This window comes from Brugia malayi, assembly GCF_000002995.4.
Source record: "Brugia malayi strain FR3 genome assembly, contig: Bm_v4_Chr4_scaffold_001, whole genome shotgun sequence".
NCBI classification, from domain to species: Eukaryota; Metazoa; Nematoda; class Chromadorea; order Rhabditida; family Onchocercidae; genus Brugia; species Brugia malayi.
This window is the reverse complement of record NW_025062478.1, coordinates 2,763,618-2,781,375: the sequence shown is the minus strand read 5'-3', so window position 1 is coordinate 2,781,375 and position 17,758 is coordinate 2,763,618. Positions and strand designations below refer to the sequence as shown.

Here is a 17,758-nt window from a genome sequence, read left to right as displayed (position 1 = left end):
GAGATTTGTTGAATTATGCAAAGAATAAAAGTGGTAGAATGAAATAATTAAAAGAAAAAGGAAGAAGATAAAAGAGATGAATACCACTTTAATGGATTATCATTCTATTAGGATTAATTTAAGTACTTCTTATCATTATATGAAAGTACTGAAGTACCTCTTGACAACATCTAATAAAAACATTTAATAGAAATTTATAGTACTAAATAAAAGAAAAGAAGACTTAATAAAATTTTAAATAGAAATCAAAAAATAAATCGTAAAAAAGAAAAATTTAAAAAGTAGAAAAAAATTGAACATTCTTATGTATTTCTTTCTCTCATTGCTTTTTGTAGTACTTTAAATGGTACAACAAGAAAAATTATTTACGGTAAAACATAATACCGTAATTACAAAACTTTGGATGGATGAAAAATATGGCCAAGGAAAAAAATTTATGATAAAATATGCCTCGAGAGATTAGGCATTAATGATTTACCGTATAAGTTATTGCAGTAACTAAAAAGCTAACGATTGAATGATATAATATATACCGTATAACCTGATGAAAAAATGATACGGTAAGTGATTTACCGTATAACCTTAAAACGATGAGTAAAATAAGACAAATTAATGACACATTAAATAAAAAAAAAAAAACTGTAGACTTACTGTGTATTCCATTATTGTAAAAAAAAAAAAATTTTAAAGAAAACTAATATTATATAATGTAAATAAAAAATCATTTATTTTAAAATTTAAAAATACGGTAAAATAATACGAAGAAATTATCAATGAAATTAATAAGCAAAGAGAAGATAGATGTTAAAAATAGTAAAACGACGAGATGGAATTAATTTATTCCGCGATTTTTTCTTCCTACCGCTTCCAAGTGATTAGTAATTCGAGAAAAAAAAAAGGCAAATAAAAAGCGAATGTCATTTATAGCATTAAAAAATATATTTACATATGTACATATTTAATTCTCATACAATCGTTTCATCTTAATTCACTGATTGCAAAATGTTTAAAGAAAAGTTGTGTTTTGTTGAGCGCAGTTGTCATATGTTATAGTAATTAATTAGTACAATTTAAGGACATTAAAGTAAAACGATACAAAACTTTTGTTTCCTATATTGTTTTTATCTTTTGTTTCCTACATTGAAAACATATTCTTATGTTACAAGAAGCTATATGATTGATAATGAGAAAAAAAAACGAAATGATAAGAAAGAACGATGATAAGTATGATAAGTAATAGCAGTGTTAACAATAACAATGATTGTTGTATGAAGAAATTATGGTGAAAAGATCGTTATCATTATAATTAATACTAATATTAATTTTTTAGTAGCACTTATTATTAATATCATTATTAAGTTTTGGTTTTAAATCACTTTTGTTAGTTTCTCCTATTTGCATATAATTCATTATGCATCATTTCCTAATAATAATCTTAATCTTATCTCGTTATCATTTTCAAGATTTCATTGTCATTATGACAATTTGATTTTAAAAATTGTTTTTTTAATTTTAAATCATAATTCGATATTAAATCTCTCGTTTTTATCATATCGAATGGCTAATTGATTAATTAGAAATGATCAAATGTTTAATTAATCATTTCTAAATTTATGATTAAATTACATTTTTTATCAAAATGCTATATCATTTTATAATTTTTAAATGTTCGCAACGAAAAAGATTAAATTTTATTAGTTAAAAGAAATCAAATGCTATGCATTTGATTTTTTTTTAAAAAAAAAAAAAAAAAACAAACGAAATTAAATTTAAAGAAAAAAGCATTAATTTAACAATAGAATTAGCCAATTTATATATGCTAATATTTATTCTTTTTCGCCATCGTACGGAAAAAAATTAACGGAAGAAAACATCAAAAAAAAATTTGACAGCATGAAAGAGTGAGAAAAGAAAAAGGAAGAGAAATGGGGTGGATGAGAAAAAAGAAGGAAAAGAATGCAAATGCGGAAATCCGGAAAAAAGAAAGAACGAAAAATGATTTGCAGCGATCAGATGTAGCTTCCAACTGGTTAAAAAATGAAATAAAATTTATGAAAAAAAGAATAGAAGTAGCTAAGTGAATATAGAAATTTTTTTTTGACTTTAATAAAAAACTGAGCTAAAAATAAGTTTTTATTTATTTTGAAATATTTAAATTTGGTTTAAAGAAAGTAATGAAAGTATTTTTAAAAAATGAAATTATATAAAAGAACGCTTGGCGATTTGAATTATTTAAGTGATAATATAATATAAATGAAATGAACATCGAAAAAAATTTTGTTTACTAATTATTTGTGAAATTGATAGACATTATTAATTCATTATTAACATAAAAATTATATGGTGATTACGTCGTATTTATCAGAAGTGATATTAATTTCACATTACTTTATCATTTTATCATCTACATATAATTTCACTTTACTTTATCAATCATTAATTATCAGTTTCATCTTTGCCATCAAAATTTCGTTCTAATTTATTAATTAATCATATCATTTACACTAATTCCATCACACTTGATCAATTATCACCTGCCACTTTTATCTTGTCCGATCTTATGATAATCTCTATTTGTATCAATTGACCTCAATTCAACCTTTCAGATACTTTCGCTGTCTGCGTATATTTTTTTGATAGACCTACCTCATTTGATAATGACGATTCTTATCTTCATTGCAATCATTACCGTCCTTTTTATTTATCATTACCACTATCATTATTATCAGTATTATTATCATTTCGGTTGTTAATATTATTACTTCAATTCCTTTATTCTTGTTATCATCTCAGTGTAAATTTGGTGATAATAAAATATAATGATCTGTCATATACTATTCCATCCAAACATTTCGCATATTCTTAGATCTTCTAAATCGGTGCATTAGCAATTAAATGCATAATTTACAGAATTATTGCAATATTTTAACCAATCAAACCTGTTTCCATATCTGGTGTCATTATCAGCTCATCATCATCTTGATTATCAATATAATTGATACTTTGTGATGAGAAATTTGTTCGTGGCGATCGAATATCGAATATAAAATCCAACTGTGAATCAACATTCTTCATGAAATGCAATTCTAAACAAAACAATCTATTTTTAGCATAAAACGAAAAATTGACAGCATGATTGACATTTCAAATGATTAAAAAGTGATCTGTTCAATTATATTTACGCATTTAATAAATTTAATTATATTTTGATCCATTTAATATACCAAATCATAAAATTAAGCTTTTTTCTAAAGTTAAAATTGGATACTGAACAATAAAATGTATAATAATAACATATGCTGTATAATCAAAGCAGTAAATAAGTTAATTAGTAAATCATTACCTCTAACTGAATTTATATTGTTAATTATCAGAAGTGAATAATGCATTCATAGTATTATCATTTGATTTATCATAGATTTAAAGACAACTATTAAATTAAAATTAGCAACTACATCAGCATCAATCTTCATATCGACTACTATTATCAGCCATTATCACCAATCATATTCATCTATTATCAACATCACCCATCATCACTAATCATTGTTATCACCTATCATTATCATCAACCATCATCATCACTACTGTCATCATCCATCATCATCATCATCATCACTGCTGTCATCATCTATCATCATCATCATCATCACTGCTGTCATCATCTATCATCATCATCATCATCACTATCAATCGTCATATCATTATCAGTCATCATCATCAACCATCATCATCTATCATTATCGTCATTACCATTACCAATCATCATCATTATCAGTCATCATTAATCATAATCATCATCACTATCAATCGTCATATCATTATCAGTCATCATCATCAACCACCATCATCTATCATTATCGTCATTACCATTACCAATCATCATCATTATCAGTCAATATTAATCATAATCATCATCATCATCTATATCAAGAATATTACCATCAGATGTAGCCAGGTTATCATTATCTGCTTGTATCGGTTTTTTGATAACGAATTGTTTGAGAATTTCACATGCTTTCTTTATCATTGAAATGACAGAACAATGTTTATCATCCTGTGCTTCATCCATCACGTACTGATCTGTTGCTTCAACGTGCGCTACGCTGAAATATTACCCAAAGTTTATTAATGCAAAATTTTTTCAACTTCACGTGAATATTATGAAATTGCTCATTTTACGATGTATACTGTTAAAATTTCTGTATAATTTTTTAAAAAAGCCAAGTTGGAAAGAAAAAGACCTTTAATAATAAAGAAAAAGCAGAAATTGGATCTTTTAATAAATTTACATTAAAATTTTATTGTTTCCAAAATTTCTAAGTAAATTTATCATCCTGTTTTCTCATTACATAGCTCTTTCGTTTTGTCATTTTGCGCAAAAAATATTGGCAAAAAGGTGCATCTGTCATTCTAAAGTATTTGATAGTACTTTAATTAAGTATACATATACAAGGAACCAATAATTATTGAAGCATAATGCGTGAAAAAAACGTGATATCATTATATATGCAACAAATATAAAGAAGCAAAATATGTTGGTATGCACGTAATACGTCGATATATTATGAATTTTGTTATACATAAAATAAACAAACTTAGATAATAAAAAAATAACTTTTAAAATGCTTGTGACGCACATTGCTATACACGTGGAAATGAGTAAGAACAATCTTATGAATTTATATATAACACAATGAACTTAAAATCACACTGCAATTAATTTGCATATTCACTCATCACGTTTGTGTGGAATGCATATGCAAATTAAAATATTAAGTATGATGGTTATAATATGCAAATTAATCGTTCGTAACTTTCATTTCATTAATATCAATTTCAGCGGTTGAAATATGTTATAATAAAGTGTTAGATTTATAAATATAATTTATAAGATAAATGATAAGTGCTTTTTTATCAGAAACATCGTCAAAGAGATAAATATTGTCACATGCATGGTAGTTTTGACGTACGTAAATCATGCATATATATATTTCTAGGACAATCATTACGCTTAATTCTAACAGTTAAATATTAACTTTACAATTTTTTATATTATGATGGAAAATTTTAAAAGTTTTTGTTAACATTTGATAAAAGTGTAAAATAATAGGGAGAAAAAAAAAAAGAGATAAAAGATATGAATTGAAATCACGTAAGTCTGAACGTCTAACGTTATATAAGTAAACGTTTTATTTTCATATGATTTTTTGAATAGATCTATGATCACGTAACTTATATGAAATGCTGCTCGTTTCCTTAAATGAAATTTAATTTCTATTAATCTATGATCTTAAAGTTTATATTTCACATTTGTTTAGTTTAGAGATTAGCTAAAAATGTTTGTTTAATTCTCCACCACTGATAGCATAATAATTAAGCAAATGTATGTCTTAAAATATAATTATGTTATTTAGATTTCTTAGCATTAAAAAATTATTATTGAACGAAACGAAATTTAATTAACAATAATAATTTTATATAAATTCTAATTAAAAAACTTTTACCTAAAAAATTTTCATATATAAATGAAATAAAATTATAACTAACAGAAAAGACTACCAAAAGACAATTTAGTTATCATTTAAATATGAATTATTGTCATAATTGTGAGTGTGAATTTATGAGGAATAGGTAATAAGTGCTTACCTGAGAAAGGTTAAGCAATTAAAAAAGGTCAAGTATCAAAAAATGAAGAAAAAGAATTCATCAAAGTATTAACTTTATTACAGCAATTAAAAAATATTATAATAGATGATAAATTATGGAAAAAGTAACAAAAAAATTTATAAACTTAAAAACTTAAAAAAATTATAAGATTAAAAAATAAGGGGTTCAAAGGTCATAGCAATTTAATAAGCAATAAATTAATGATATAATCTTAAAACACTTATGCAATATATCTTATCATATCTATTTTTAATTAATTTTCAAATATAAATTTATCCTACTTATTATATTTATATGATCCGTTGATATAATCATATCAAATATTATCCTAACAAGTTTTATTTGAACATAAATCATTCAAATTAATTTAATTAAATTCATATAATACATTTAAACAAGTCCTTCAATGGCTGCTATTTTCATTGAATTATTCTATTCCTCAATGAATATTTTGATATAAACTAATCAAATTTTATTGAATGTTTCAATTTTGATTATTGTCATTTCAAATTTTTGTTGCATTAATTTTAATTTATAAATAATAATATTAATTTATTTTAAGAATTAATGCTGGAAAATTGATAAAAATTTGAGAAATTGATAAAAAATGTAATTTGATAAGAAGAATAAATATATAAAACTTTCCTGTAATTGTTTATTACCAAATATTTTTATATAAATGAAAAATTAAAATAATTTTTTTTTTTCAACCATTTTAATAATAATTAAAAAGAGATATTTTACTTATAATTAGATATTTGATAGTAACATTTATCAAAATTATATAACTTTAACAAATGAACAATTAAAATTTTTTGAATTAGAAAATTACTATATCAAATTAAGTAGCATATACCAATTATATATTAATCATTAATAGTAATAAAAAATTAGTTTCAGGAATTATTTTGTTTAAAAATTGATAATACTAAAATTATATGAAAGTATTTTTTGTGTTTAAATATTATAAGCATAACAAATATGTAATTTCATTTTCTTTGTTTACATTTTATGTCACTTATCATTCATTAATTTAAAATAAATAAGTTAGATCTGACTTTGACAATTCATTATTTTCTTTTTTTCTTTTGAGTCATTATTGGTCTTTCATTTAAAAAAATTTAAAAACTTTTCCAATCTAAACAGATAAAATTAAAATATTTAAAAAGTTAAATCAAAAACTCTCTTTGTTTACAATAAATAAACTTTTTTGGAATAAATACTTTTCTTTACATATATAATTTTTTGCTAAAGTATATATTATTTATTTTTTAAATTTTTTAACAATTTTTATCATAATTTATTAATTTTACAATGAATCGTATATGACCGAAAAATTATTTTTATAGCAGTAAACAATTTTTTATTTGAGTAGTAATTTTATGAAATTATTTCATTCATTTCTTCTGAAAAACTTTTTCAGTTTTATTTGCTGCATATTCTAAACCATTTTGAAATTGTTTTTTAATTCTTTAATAGCACTAAATTCTCATCTAATGCGACTTTTTTTTTCAAATAATTTTATTTATAATTCAATTGTTGCTTTTATTTCTTTTTAAAGTATCAGTGAAAATCAAATTTTACTTAGAAACAAATTTTTTTCAAAAATTAAGCATTTCAAAATTTAAACAGTTTCAAAGCTGTTGTAAGCTTGAAATGCTAAGCTTACAAAATTTATTTAAAATGCTATATTTGGGGAGGGGGGGAAAAATATGAAATGATAGATTTGGAGCTGATATTGTTTTTTAATTAGTCTAATCAGCATAATTAGCTTGTGCAGAATGAATAATAATTGAATTAAAAATTAAATAATTTCAAAACAGTTTGAAAATATTTTTCAGAAACAATAAAATTAAGAATTAAATAATTTCAAAACAGTTTGAAAATATTTTTCAGAAACAATAAGATAAAAGTTTATCAAATGACCAAGAGAAATTACTTAAACTGTTTTCATTTTCATGCTATAAAGTAATCACTAATAGTAGCACCTTATAAGGTCAAGAAGTAACAAGTCAATTGGTCATTTCACTGCTTAAAAGGTTAAAGGTTAAAGAGCAATTGTAAAATTGTTTCATTTCTATCAAATCTAATGATTGTTCTGTTCAATTCATAGATAATTCTCAATTATACAGCACAATTAAATTTCTAATTGTTGGGAAAATTTTTTTTTAATATTAAATTTTAAATATACTACTTAAGCTTTTAAGTGTGATTTATTTTAGTTTGAATGATACTTTTATTCATCTATTAAATATTTTCTTATTTTTCTTTTAAAAAATTTTTTTTATAAATGGCTTTTATGAAATGATAGAAATAATTGTTGAAGCAAAATTGGAAAAAAGTAAGATTTTATTATAGAAATACTTAAAAACTTCTTATAAACATACACTTAATGAAATAATATTTTAATTACATTTTGAAAATTTTTATCAAAACCAAAAAAAAAAACTTGTTCATATATCAATTTGTAAATTATTGTCAATATAATTACTAATATTTATTGAAAAATAAAAGCAAAAAAAGAATTCCAATCATATTTGTTTTATTATTTAAATAAAAATTTTAAGTAATAATTGAAAAATTAATGTGACAAAAAAAAAAAAAAAATTTGTTTTTTTCTTTTTCATAAATTCTGCGTTTTGCTTTTCTTAGATTTTTGTTCTTTTTTTTGCTTTTTGTTAATGGAACATTTGATGAAAAAAAAAAAAGAAAAAAAGTGCTAAATAATATTTTGTTTGTTTCGTTGTAAAATATCAAAAAAAAAAGTAAATAAAAAAAAAAATTTTAAAAAAGAAATAGAAAAACAAGTTTGAAAATGTTACACTTCGTCAAACAATTTCAATTAGAGATTTAATTTGAAAAGCAATTTCTTTTTTTTTTTTTTTTTCAATTAATATAAATGAATAAGCAAATTTTCAATTATTTTTTTTTTAAAAAAAAATATTCCTTTAAAAGCAAACTTATTTTCATTTTTTTTTTTTCTTTTGAATCGCATTTTATTTGATTTGATTCCTTTTTTTTTTTTATCATTTAAATTTTCTTTTTTCTTTCTACTTCCTCTTTTATAATCATATATTTGCCGTATAAATTTTCAATTTTAACTTTTAAATTTTAGACAAAAACTTTTAACTTTAAGTAATTCTTTAGGTAATTTATTTTTGATATATATTTTTATGAAAATGTAAAACCAAAGAGTGCTTGATAATTTTGTATTTCAATTTTGAAATTTCGAAAATAGTTTAACACTTCGGTGATTGATTTAGAACAAATTATGTGATTAATTAAATTTCATACAGAAATTTGCTTATAAATAAATTTTCTATTAGCCAAGCAAAAGTTAATTTTAATAAATTATATTTGAGGAAAAAAAAAGTATTCAATACGATTTAAGTATTTTTGCTGATTTTAATAGTAATACGCATAAAATGATTGATTAATATTAAAATTGATTAATAATTAATAATATTAAAATATGCAATAAGTGAAGAATATTATTTTCAATTAATTAATTTTCACAAATTACCTTTGACAATTAATTAATTAATTAATTGTCAAAGGTAATTTGTAAAGCTTTTGCATATATACAATTTATTTAATATATTATTCATTTAAACAAAAAATAAAATGGAATATTTAAATGCCAACAAGGTAAAGAATAAATTAACCTTTTTATAAAATCCGTTTTTTTTTTTTTAAATTCTCGAAGAAAAAGTTCTTTTCCGTAATTATTGAAAAATTAAATTTTAATTTGCTATCGTCACATAATTTAAAAAAAAAAATTTTGTTTCAAAAAGTCTTTTTAACAAAATTATTAAAATTAGGATGAATTTAACGTCAAAAGACACAAATTAAATTGCTTTTCAAATAATTCTTACTGTTAAATAATTATTAGGTAAATAAATTCAAAATATAATTGATATTTGATAAGAGGAGAATTGAATAAATTATTAATTATTTTCCAATTATTTTTCATTTTAATTTCTTATTAACTAACACAAAATTTAGCAAAAGCTCAATCAATTTTAATTCTTTGTTATCAAATTTTTTAATATTTATTCAAATTAAGGCACAAAGATATTTTTTTCATACTTTATTCATTCGTTTTTAATATAACTTAAAAAATCATTCAATAATTTAATTTCCACTTCAAATGTGAAGTAAAAATTTTTTACTATAAATAATATTTCAACCTGTTTTTAAATTCTATTGAAATTTTTTCTTTCTTTTTCAACTCATTCCTTTCCATATTTTCTTTCATTTTATTAAAACTTTAATTTAAAACTTTTCGTTAATTTTTGTGAGTTTTTCATTTTTATTTTCCAGTTCTATCATTGTAAAAATTTTTATTTCCAATTAAACATAAATTTATTTATTTATTTATTAACTTTCAAAGTTTCCTACTTCTGAAACTGTTTTACGACAATATAACAAACATTTTTAAATGAATGAAACGAACAAAATCAAAAATTTTCTCAAAAAAAGACAAATTAACAATTTTTAATCTTATCAAAATTTAAATTTAACTTTTTTTTTGTAGTATAAAATTTAAAACATTTAGCTGATATTAAAGTAAAATATTTTACAATACTGATAATACTTGATTCATTTTAATTTATGTTTTAATTCATTTAATGTGCTAAGAAACTACCTTGGTTAAATTTTTGATTGATAATATAAAATTTAAAATATTAAATTAAAATAGTAAACAAATAGTGTTTAATTTACGGTACACAAATGCCTAATTTAATAATAAGAATTCGGATTTGATCCATTAAAATTTGATCTATTAAAATTTGATCTAATTTATTTTCTTTATTATTCTATAAATCAATTTTTGGTAATTAATTCATGTGCAATGTCATATATAATTTAAAAAATTATTGATTAAATTAGCTGAAGTTGATTTTATTCAATTGTGATTTCATTTTCAAAAATCTTTCAAAGCTATTGAATTGTGTTATAGATAGATGAATTAGTGAAAAATTAAAATTTATTAATTGGATTTAAAATCGAAATAATCTTTTTTGCTTAGCAAAAAATTGAACTTTTAAATAATTAAAATATGATTTTTTGGATGGACGATTATTACTGCTATTATTGATAATAGTAATAGTAAAATCATCATTATCACTATCATTTTATTTAATTAAGTACTGAAAATTAATAACAAATGCAAATTATTTAATGAATTATTTTCTATCAAACACTTTATTTCATTGTAAAATTTTGTTTATTATTTGTTAAGGATATTAAATTAAAATAAATTTTCACAATTTTTTGTTTCAAATATTTCAGTGATTGAATTTTCTTTGTTGCCACATAATATAAATTAAAAAAAAAAAAAAAAAAAGCATAGTACTATATAATTGATTGTTTTTTTTTTTTTAAATATTAGATTAGCAATCAGTCTTCTATTTCAGATTTAATTATTTCTGTAATGTAGATTAGGGTATCAAAATTTAGTTTTAAAATGAGAAATTTTAAATTTATGATAACTCGTTTATTTTATGATAACAACAACAATCAATAATAGCGAGAGCAACAACAATAACAACAACAACAACAACAACAACAACAACAACAACAACAACAACAACAACAATGACAACAGCAAAAACGACAATAACAAAATAGATGTAATGAATGATTGCTTATTATTTACTAACATTTATTTTTTCCTAATTAATTGTTCACATATTTCTATGTATTATTACTTTAAATCAGAAGTAAAGCATTTCAAATAATCATTTAAATTAGTTTGAAATCGAAAAGAAATAATAAATTATCAGTCTTTTTTTGTAAAAAATTTCTTCTAATGTAGTAATCATATCACTGACAACAATTAATAGTTTAAATGTATAATATTATTAATAAATTAATAATATTTATGTAATTTAAATTATAAATTAATAATATTTATGCAATGTAATTAATAAATTAATAATATTTATGTAATTTAATTAATAAATTATTAATATTTATGCAATGTAATTAATAAATTAATAATATTTATGTGATTTAATTAATAAATTAATAATATTTATGCAATGTAATTAATAAATTAATAATATTTATGTAATTTAATTAATAAAATAATAATATTTATCTAACTTAATTAATAAATTAATAAATATTTACTAATCTTAATGCGTAATATAAATGATAAATTAATAATAAAATTTCCTCCTTCCTTTTTATTAAGATTTTTTGATGATTCAAAAGTAATTATTATTGCATTGATATCAAAAAAAAAAGACATAGAAAAGAAAGAATTTTTTTTTTCTTTTAAATTAGAAAAAATTTTTTCGAAAATTTCTTAGCACTTCTGGCAATGATCAATAGCAGAATTTTTTTTCACTAATTGTGTAAATATTTGTTTGAAATCAAATTCGTCGCATCAAAAAAAAAAAAAAATTCCATCTTTTTTTTGTTATTCTAATTAAATTTAAAATTTTGATAACAAAATTACATCAAATATTTATTAATATAAATAATAGTTCTTATTTATTTGTGGACTAATTAATGTTTTAATTATAATTAATAATTTCTACGCTAATTAATTCTTCATTTTTTTTTTCATTGTTGACAAATTTATGTCAATTAAATAATGAATAAATTAACATAAAGTTTATATATTTATGATTAATTTGCTTAAACATTCGTTTTTTTTTTTATAAAGTTTTAAAAGTTTAAAATTAAAAAAAAAAAAAAAAAAAGAAAACATTTTATTCATTCTAATAGCAATAAGTGTAATAATATTGTACCCAAAAGAAATGGGTGGTGCTGCATGAAACAAACTATTATCGGTTACCCAACCAATCAACCAGGTATCTTTCAATCAACATTTACCCATAAAACCGGCTGAAATATTTTTTTTTTTTTGTCTTAATTCAATTGTTAAAAAAAAATTTCACATTTTACACATACATCAATTTTTCATTGATATCATTCGATTTTATTTATTTATTTTTGTAGAAATTCATTTAATTTCATTCTTCAATATTATTCTCTATTAAATTTTATAATTTCAAAAAAAAAAAGAGAAATAATTTCAAAAAAAAAAAAAAAAAAAAAAAAAAATTTAAAAAAAAAAAAGAAATAATTTCAAAAAAAAAAAAGAAAATGTTAGCTAATTAATTAATAATTAGCAATATATCATACTCTAATTTAATTGATTTAAGATAATAACTGATAATATTATTTTTCAATAATTTAGAAATGTTAAAATTTTATGTGTGATTTTATGATAGAAATATTTTAGGTCTGATAATGATTTATTAAATTTTAATTATAATTTAAATTCACTCTTATCAATCACATATTAAAAAAAACATCTTTCATCTACACATATTTGTTACGTAACAATTAGAATGTGACTGTGATATAATCTTTGTAATTTACGTAAGCGAAATATTGCGTAAATATTTCGTACGTGAATGATTGATTACTTCTACGAATATGACAATCTTAATTTAGCCATACGTCTTAATTTTTCTTTTTTTATCACTTATTTTAGAAATAGATTTTACATGCAAAAAGCAATGTGTTGTTTACAAGTGTTACTTAGTGTGTTATCACTGATAACAGTGGTGATAAGTTGGCCAGATGGTGCACCATGTACACATGCTGTGTTTGATTCAATGAATCCACTTGAAGCAGTAGAGCACTACGGTGGTTTACAGGTGGTTTCAAATTACAACAAATTAAATTTACAATGATAATTATAAATTAAACAAAATTTAAATAATTGGAATTTTTAAAATTTCATTTAATAATTTTGATTTTTGTTATTTTAGCTTGAAAAATTCGAAATATTACATAAAAGTTATTAATTTTTAATTTAATTTCTTTTCTTTTAAGCTCACTGTTCCACCATATCACATTGAAGTTCGTCAAAAGTGCTACTGGGTAAATCAACCTGTTGAATGTATGTCTCATTAATTTTCTATTTAATTTGTGACAATAATAAATTACATAGCAAAATAGAAATTTGACAAATCAAAAGTTTTGTTTGTTTTAATCTTAAAAAAAAAAAAAAAAAAATTGTACTGGAACAATAATTTTGATTAGACATAAAATTTTCAATTTATGATAATAATGCAAAAAATTAATAATGGGAATAATAATAATAATAAATAGTAATAGTACTACAGTAATCAATAATAATAGTAATAATAATAACAATAATAATAACAGCAATTGGTGATCAATAATAATAACAATGATAACAATGGCAATGAAAAAAATTATTAATAATAATAAGACAATAATAATAATGGTATATCATAAATATAATAATATTAATGATAATAATATTCAACAAAAGAGATAAATAATAATAATGGTAATTATTTATTTTGGTGAAAACCATAACGACCATGATAATCATGATGATAATGATGACGATAATGACAATAAATAATTGCAGTAAATCTGAAAGGAAATGCAAGCACAGATCGCTTTCGTGGTTTTGCTATTCAACCAATTTCTTACAGAGGACCAAATCGAGGTAAAAGGTAAATAACACAAAAAAAAAAATCTTTTTTTTTAAGTGTGACATTAATTTTATTTCGTTGCATAGACAATTGTGTCAGATAATTGATTTGATCGAAATAATTGTTTTTGAAAAATTCAGCAACATTTTAAGTTTAAATATATATTTTAAGTTCAGATATGATAAGACAATTATTTCGTTTTTACAATTAAATTCAAAATGCTTTTTTTAAGTAAAAATTATTAGTATTGTTAACAATAATAACAAGGATGATTATTTATAACAATAGTAATTAATAAATGATTGTAATAATAATTAACAATAATTAGTATATGATATTTGATAAGGAATGACAATAGCAATAAAAGCAACCATAAAATTGTGATATGAAACAATAAGAGCAGTAAGGACAATAGTCATTAATGCTATTAACAATAATAATAATAATAATAACTATAGTAAATTATTGCTGAAAACTAAAAATTGTCGCTCAGTAGTATTTAAAATTTAAAGAATTAAAAAAATTTTTTCTTTGTTATTTTCAGAATTAATTTTCATTCTTTTAAAAAACCATTCAAAATGATTTTTATTCATTTATCGTTTTAATTTTAAAGAATTGGACAATTTTTACGACTAGACGATAATGGATCCTGGCAACAGCAATGTTTTCGATTCAAAAATTCGGTGACACATTCGCATGACGAAAAAAAGAAGCAAATTAAATTGTGGTGGAAAAATGAATTAAACGATGATGATTACGTACAATTCGTGTTAGCAAAATTATTTTCATTTAATTAAATAATATTAAAAGATTTTTTTTTTTTTTTTGAAACTAAATTTGGATAATTTTAATTTAGTCATATTTACTTCTAATTGTTAATATTAGTAGATATTAATTAATCAATTAATTTGACTGAATTGTTTAATTGAATGCTTAATCGCTTGTTAATTGACTGATTAGACACTAAGTGCATTAATTAATCAATTTTATGTGTAATATTTAATTTAATTTGGTTTTAGTATTTTGACAAATGTGTAAATTAAATTCAATTTAAATAATAATTAATAATTCTTTTAAAAGAAAGGTAAAACGATAATGTTAATTTTATTAGCAATTTTAATTATTTTATTATTTTTTTTTTTTGTTTTCTTCATTTCTTTTTCTTTTGTTATCTTATTACTTTTTTAATCAAAATTTTATCAAAATTTTAACATTACCTTCTTATTATTCTTTTTTTGCTTTATCAATGATGTTTTTTGTTATCATTTTATCAGTGTTTTTTAATTATTTTTATCATTTTGCCAAACTTTCTTTCATTTTATTAATTCTTCTTTTTCATTCAAATTACTCTATCAAATGTAAAAAATTGAAAGAAATTAATAAAAATGTTATTTATATTAATATTAACTTTATTATCATTTTTTAGGGCAACCGTAGTTAAGGCACAGAAAGAATTTTGGGTGAAATCAGTTAAGTCAATACCGATACCACCGTGTCGTATCGAAAAGAATGGCGTTCAGGATTACGTACCGGATCCGATAACACCACCACCACCGGTTCGTCATTTTGTGCGAGAATTTGCTGTTTAAAAGGTTTAAAAAAGAAACACAAAATTTATGCATATTTACTATTATATGCTTAAATAAACAATTTGTTTGCTTAATGTTTCACCATAATTTTAAATTTTCTCTTTTTCCACTTTCAAACAAAAAGTGATAAATTATTTTATTAGCACTAATTATATAAAATTTTCAATTAGTCTAATTTTTGAATTATTTAATTCATTTTAATTATAACGAACGGTTATGATCAAATAAAATGCAAAAGCATTTTTTCGAAAAGGCAAAAAAACTTGCTAAGGTTATTTTTAATTTTGTTTTATATGCCAACTTAATTTGTAACAAAAAACAGAATGAATGTTTATTGTTTCAGAAAAAAAAAATACAAATAATGAACACGTTTTAATTCTGAAAGCAATTAATTAATTAATTAATTAGCACATGCAACTGATTCAAATGATATTATTATTATTATTATTATTATTATTATTATTATTATTATTATTATTATTATTATTATTATTATTATTATTATTATTGTTATTATGAGGAATGGGTAAGAATATTAGACTGAAAATTTCATCGTAATTTTGCATAATGAAATTACTTCGTAATAAAGAAATTTAAGCTATCATACATATTAATTGCTTTTTCAAGCTTATTATTTTATTAATTTGATCATTAATTTGCATATTTTAATTATTTTCTTATTATTCATTTGATGCACTACAATTAAAATTATTGACTCAACAAAACTTGCAGGACTTAAATTTAAAATTTAAGAAAATCATGTATTCACTGAAATTCTAAAAATAAACAGGAAGCAAAATTTGCAATTTCACGTTGAATACGTGAAACAAACTGAAATGATTAGGATTAGTTACCCATAAGTTTTTATTAATTTCTTTGAAATCATAAATTTTTACATTTAATTATACATTAGATCAAAGCAAAAAAAAAGAAATAAGTTAAGCTGCAAAAAAATTTTATAATAATTTAAAATTTTTGTGTCTTTCAAAATTCAAAAATGTTTAATTTTATAATTTTTTTTCTTTTTCTTCCTCTCTTTCTCTTTCTCTCTCTCACTCTCTGTCTCCTTTCATCAAATAATTCTCATCAAATCAACAACATAACAACGACAATAACAACAACAACAACAACAACAATTGCTACAATAACAATAACAATAACATTAATAATAATTTATAACAAAACAGGTAGAATCTAAACAGGTTTCGATGGAATTATCAACAAATTGCAGGTTTATTTTCATCAAAAATACTATAAAAATATTCAACAAATAAGTAAGTAAACTGAATCTAACAAATAGCTGTCATCAAATTGTCAACTGAAAAAATTTTATGTAACAAAAATTATGTCAAGGGAAGAGAGAGGGAGAGAGAAGGGGAAAGAGAGAAAGAGAGAGAGAGAGTGAGAATAGGAAAATGAGAAGAAAGAGAAGTAATAAAAATATTTTAGAAATATGCTATTAATTTAATTAATTTGTAAAAGTAAAAAAATTCTTTGTCTTATTTTTTCTAATGCAATATCATTAATTATTGGAGTAATTAAATTTTCATAAAAATAATACTTTTGCAAATTATAGCACAAAATATGTGATATTGATAATTGATAATGATTAGAGATAAAAAAAAACAAAAACGTAATTAATTAATTAAAAAAAGATATAAAAAAAAGAAAAGTATATTAGTATTTTGTAGTGATTTATTTTAGCATATAAAATTGTACAAATTTCATATCACTTTTTTAATTTGATTTCTTAACAAATTTTTTCTCTTTTTAAATATTTAATTAAAGTTAAATTATTCGAAAATAACTAAATATGATTGTTTGAAAAGTTTAAAAAATCCAACGGACTTTTTTACGAAATCACATCAATTTATTTTTTTTCTGTTCCATTAATGATTAGCAAGTGATAATTAATTAGAAACTTAAATAGTATTATTATTAGCAAGTGATAATTAATTAGAAACTTAAATAGTATTATTATTAGCAAGTGATAATTAATTAGAA

General features: G+C 20.9%; 2 protein-coding genes and 1 non-coding gene across 3 annotated transcripts; 2 read left to right on the top strand and 1 right to left on the bottom strand.

Annotated features, from left to right (window-relative positions):
• Nucleotides 1–2,925: 2,925 nt before the first annotated feature.
• Bm12373 (Uncharacterized protein) lies at nt 2,926–4,642 on the bottom strand (the record flags this gene model as incomplete). Its single annotated transcript, XM_043081419.1, has 3 exons — nt 2,926–3,086; nt 3,943–4,106; nt 4,599–4,642. The coding sequence occupies 3 exons, from the start codon at nt 4,640–4,642 to the stop codon at nt 2,926–2,928; spliced, it is 369 nt and encodes a 122-aa protein (XP_042937353.1).
• On the top strand, nt 3,602–3,649 carry Bm16830. Its single transcript, XR_006228116.1, has one exon. It is a non-coding gene; the product is annotated as a small nucleolar RNA Bm16830 (small nucleolar RNA).
• Nucleotides 4,643–13,199: 8,557 nt separating the features above from the next.
• Nucleotides 13,200–15,754, top strand: Bm3535 (Uncharacterized protein; the record flags this gene model as incomplete). Its single annotated transcript, XM_043081418.1, has 5 exons — nt 13,200–13,352; nt 13,531–13,597; nt 14,099–14,186; nt 14,779–14,934; nt 15,592–15,754. 5 exons carry the CDS (start codon nt 13,200–13,202, stop codon nt 15,752–15,754), a joined length of 627 nt encoding a protein of 208 aa, XP_042937352.1.
• Nucleotides 15,755–17,758: the final 2,004 nt, after the last annotated feature.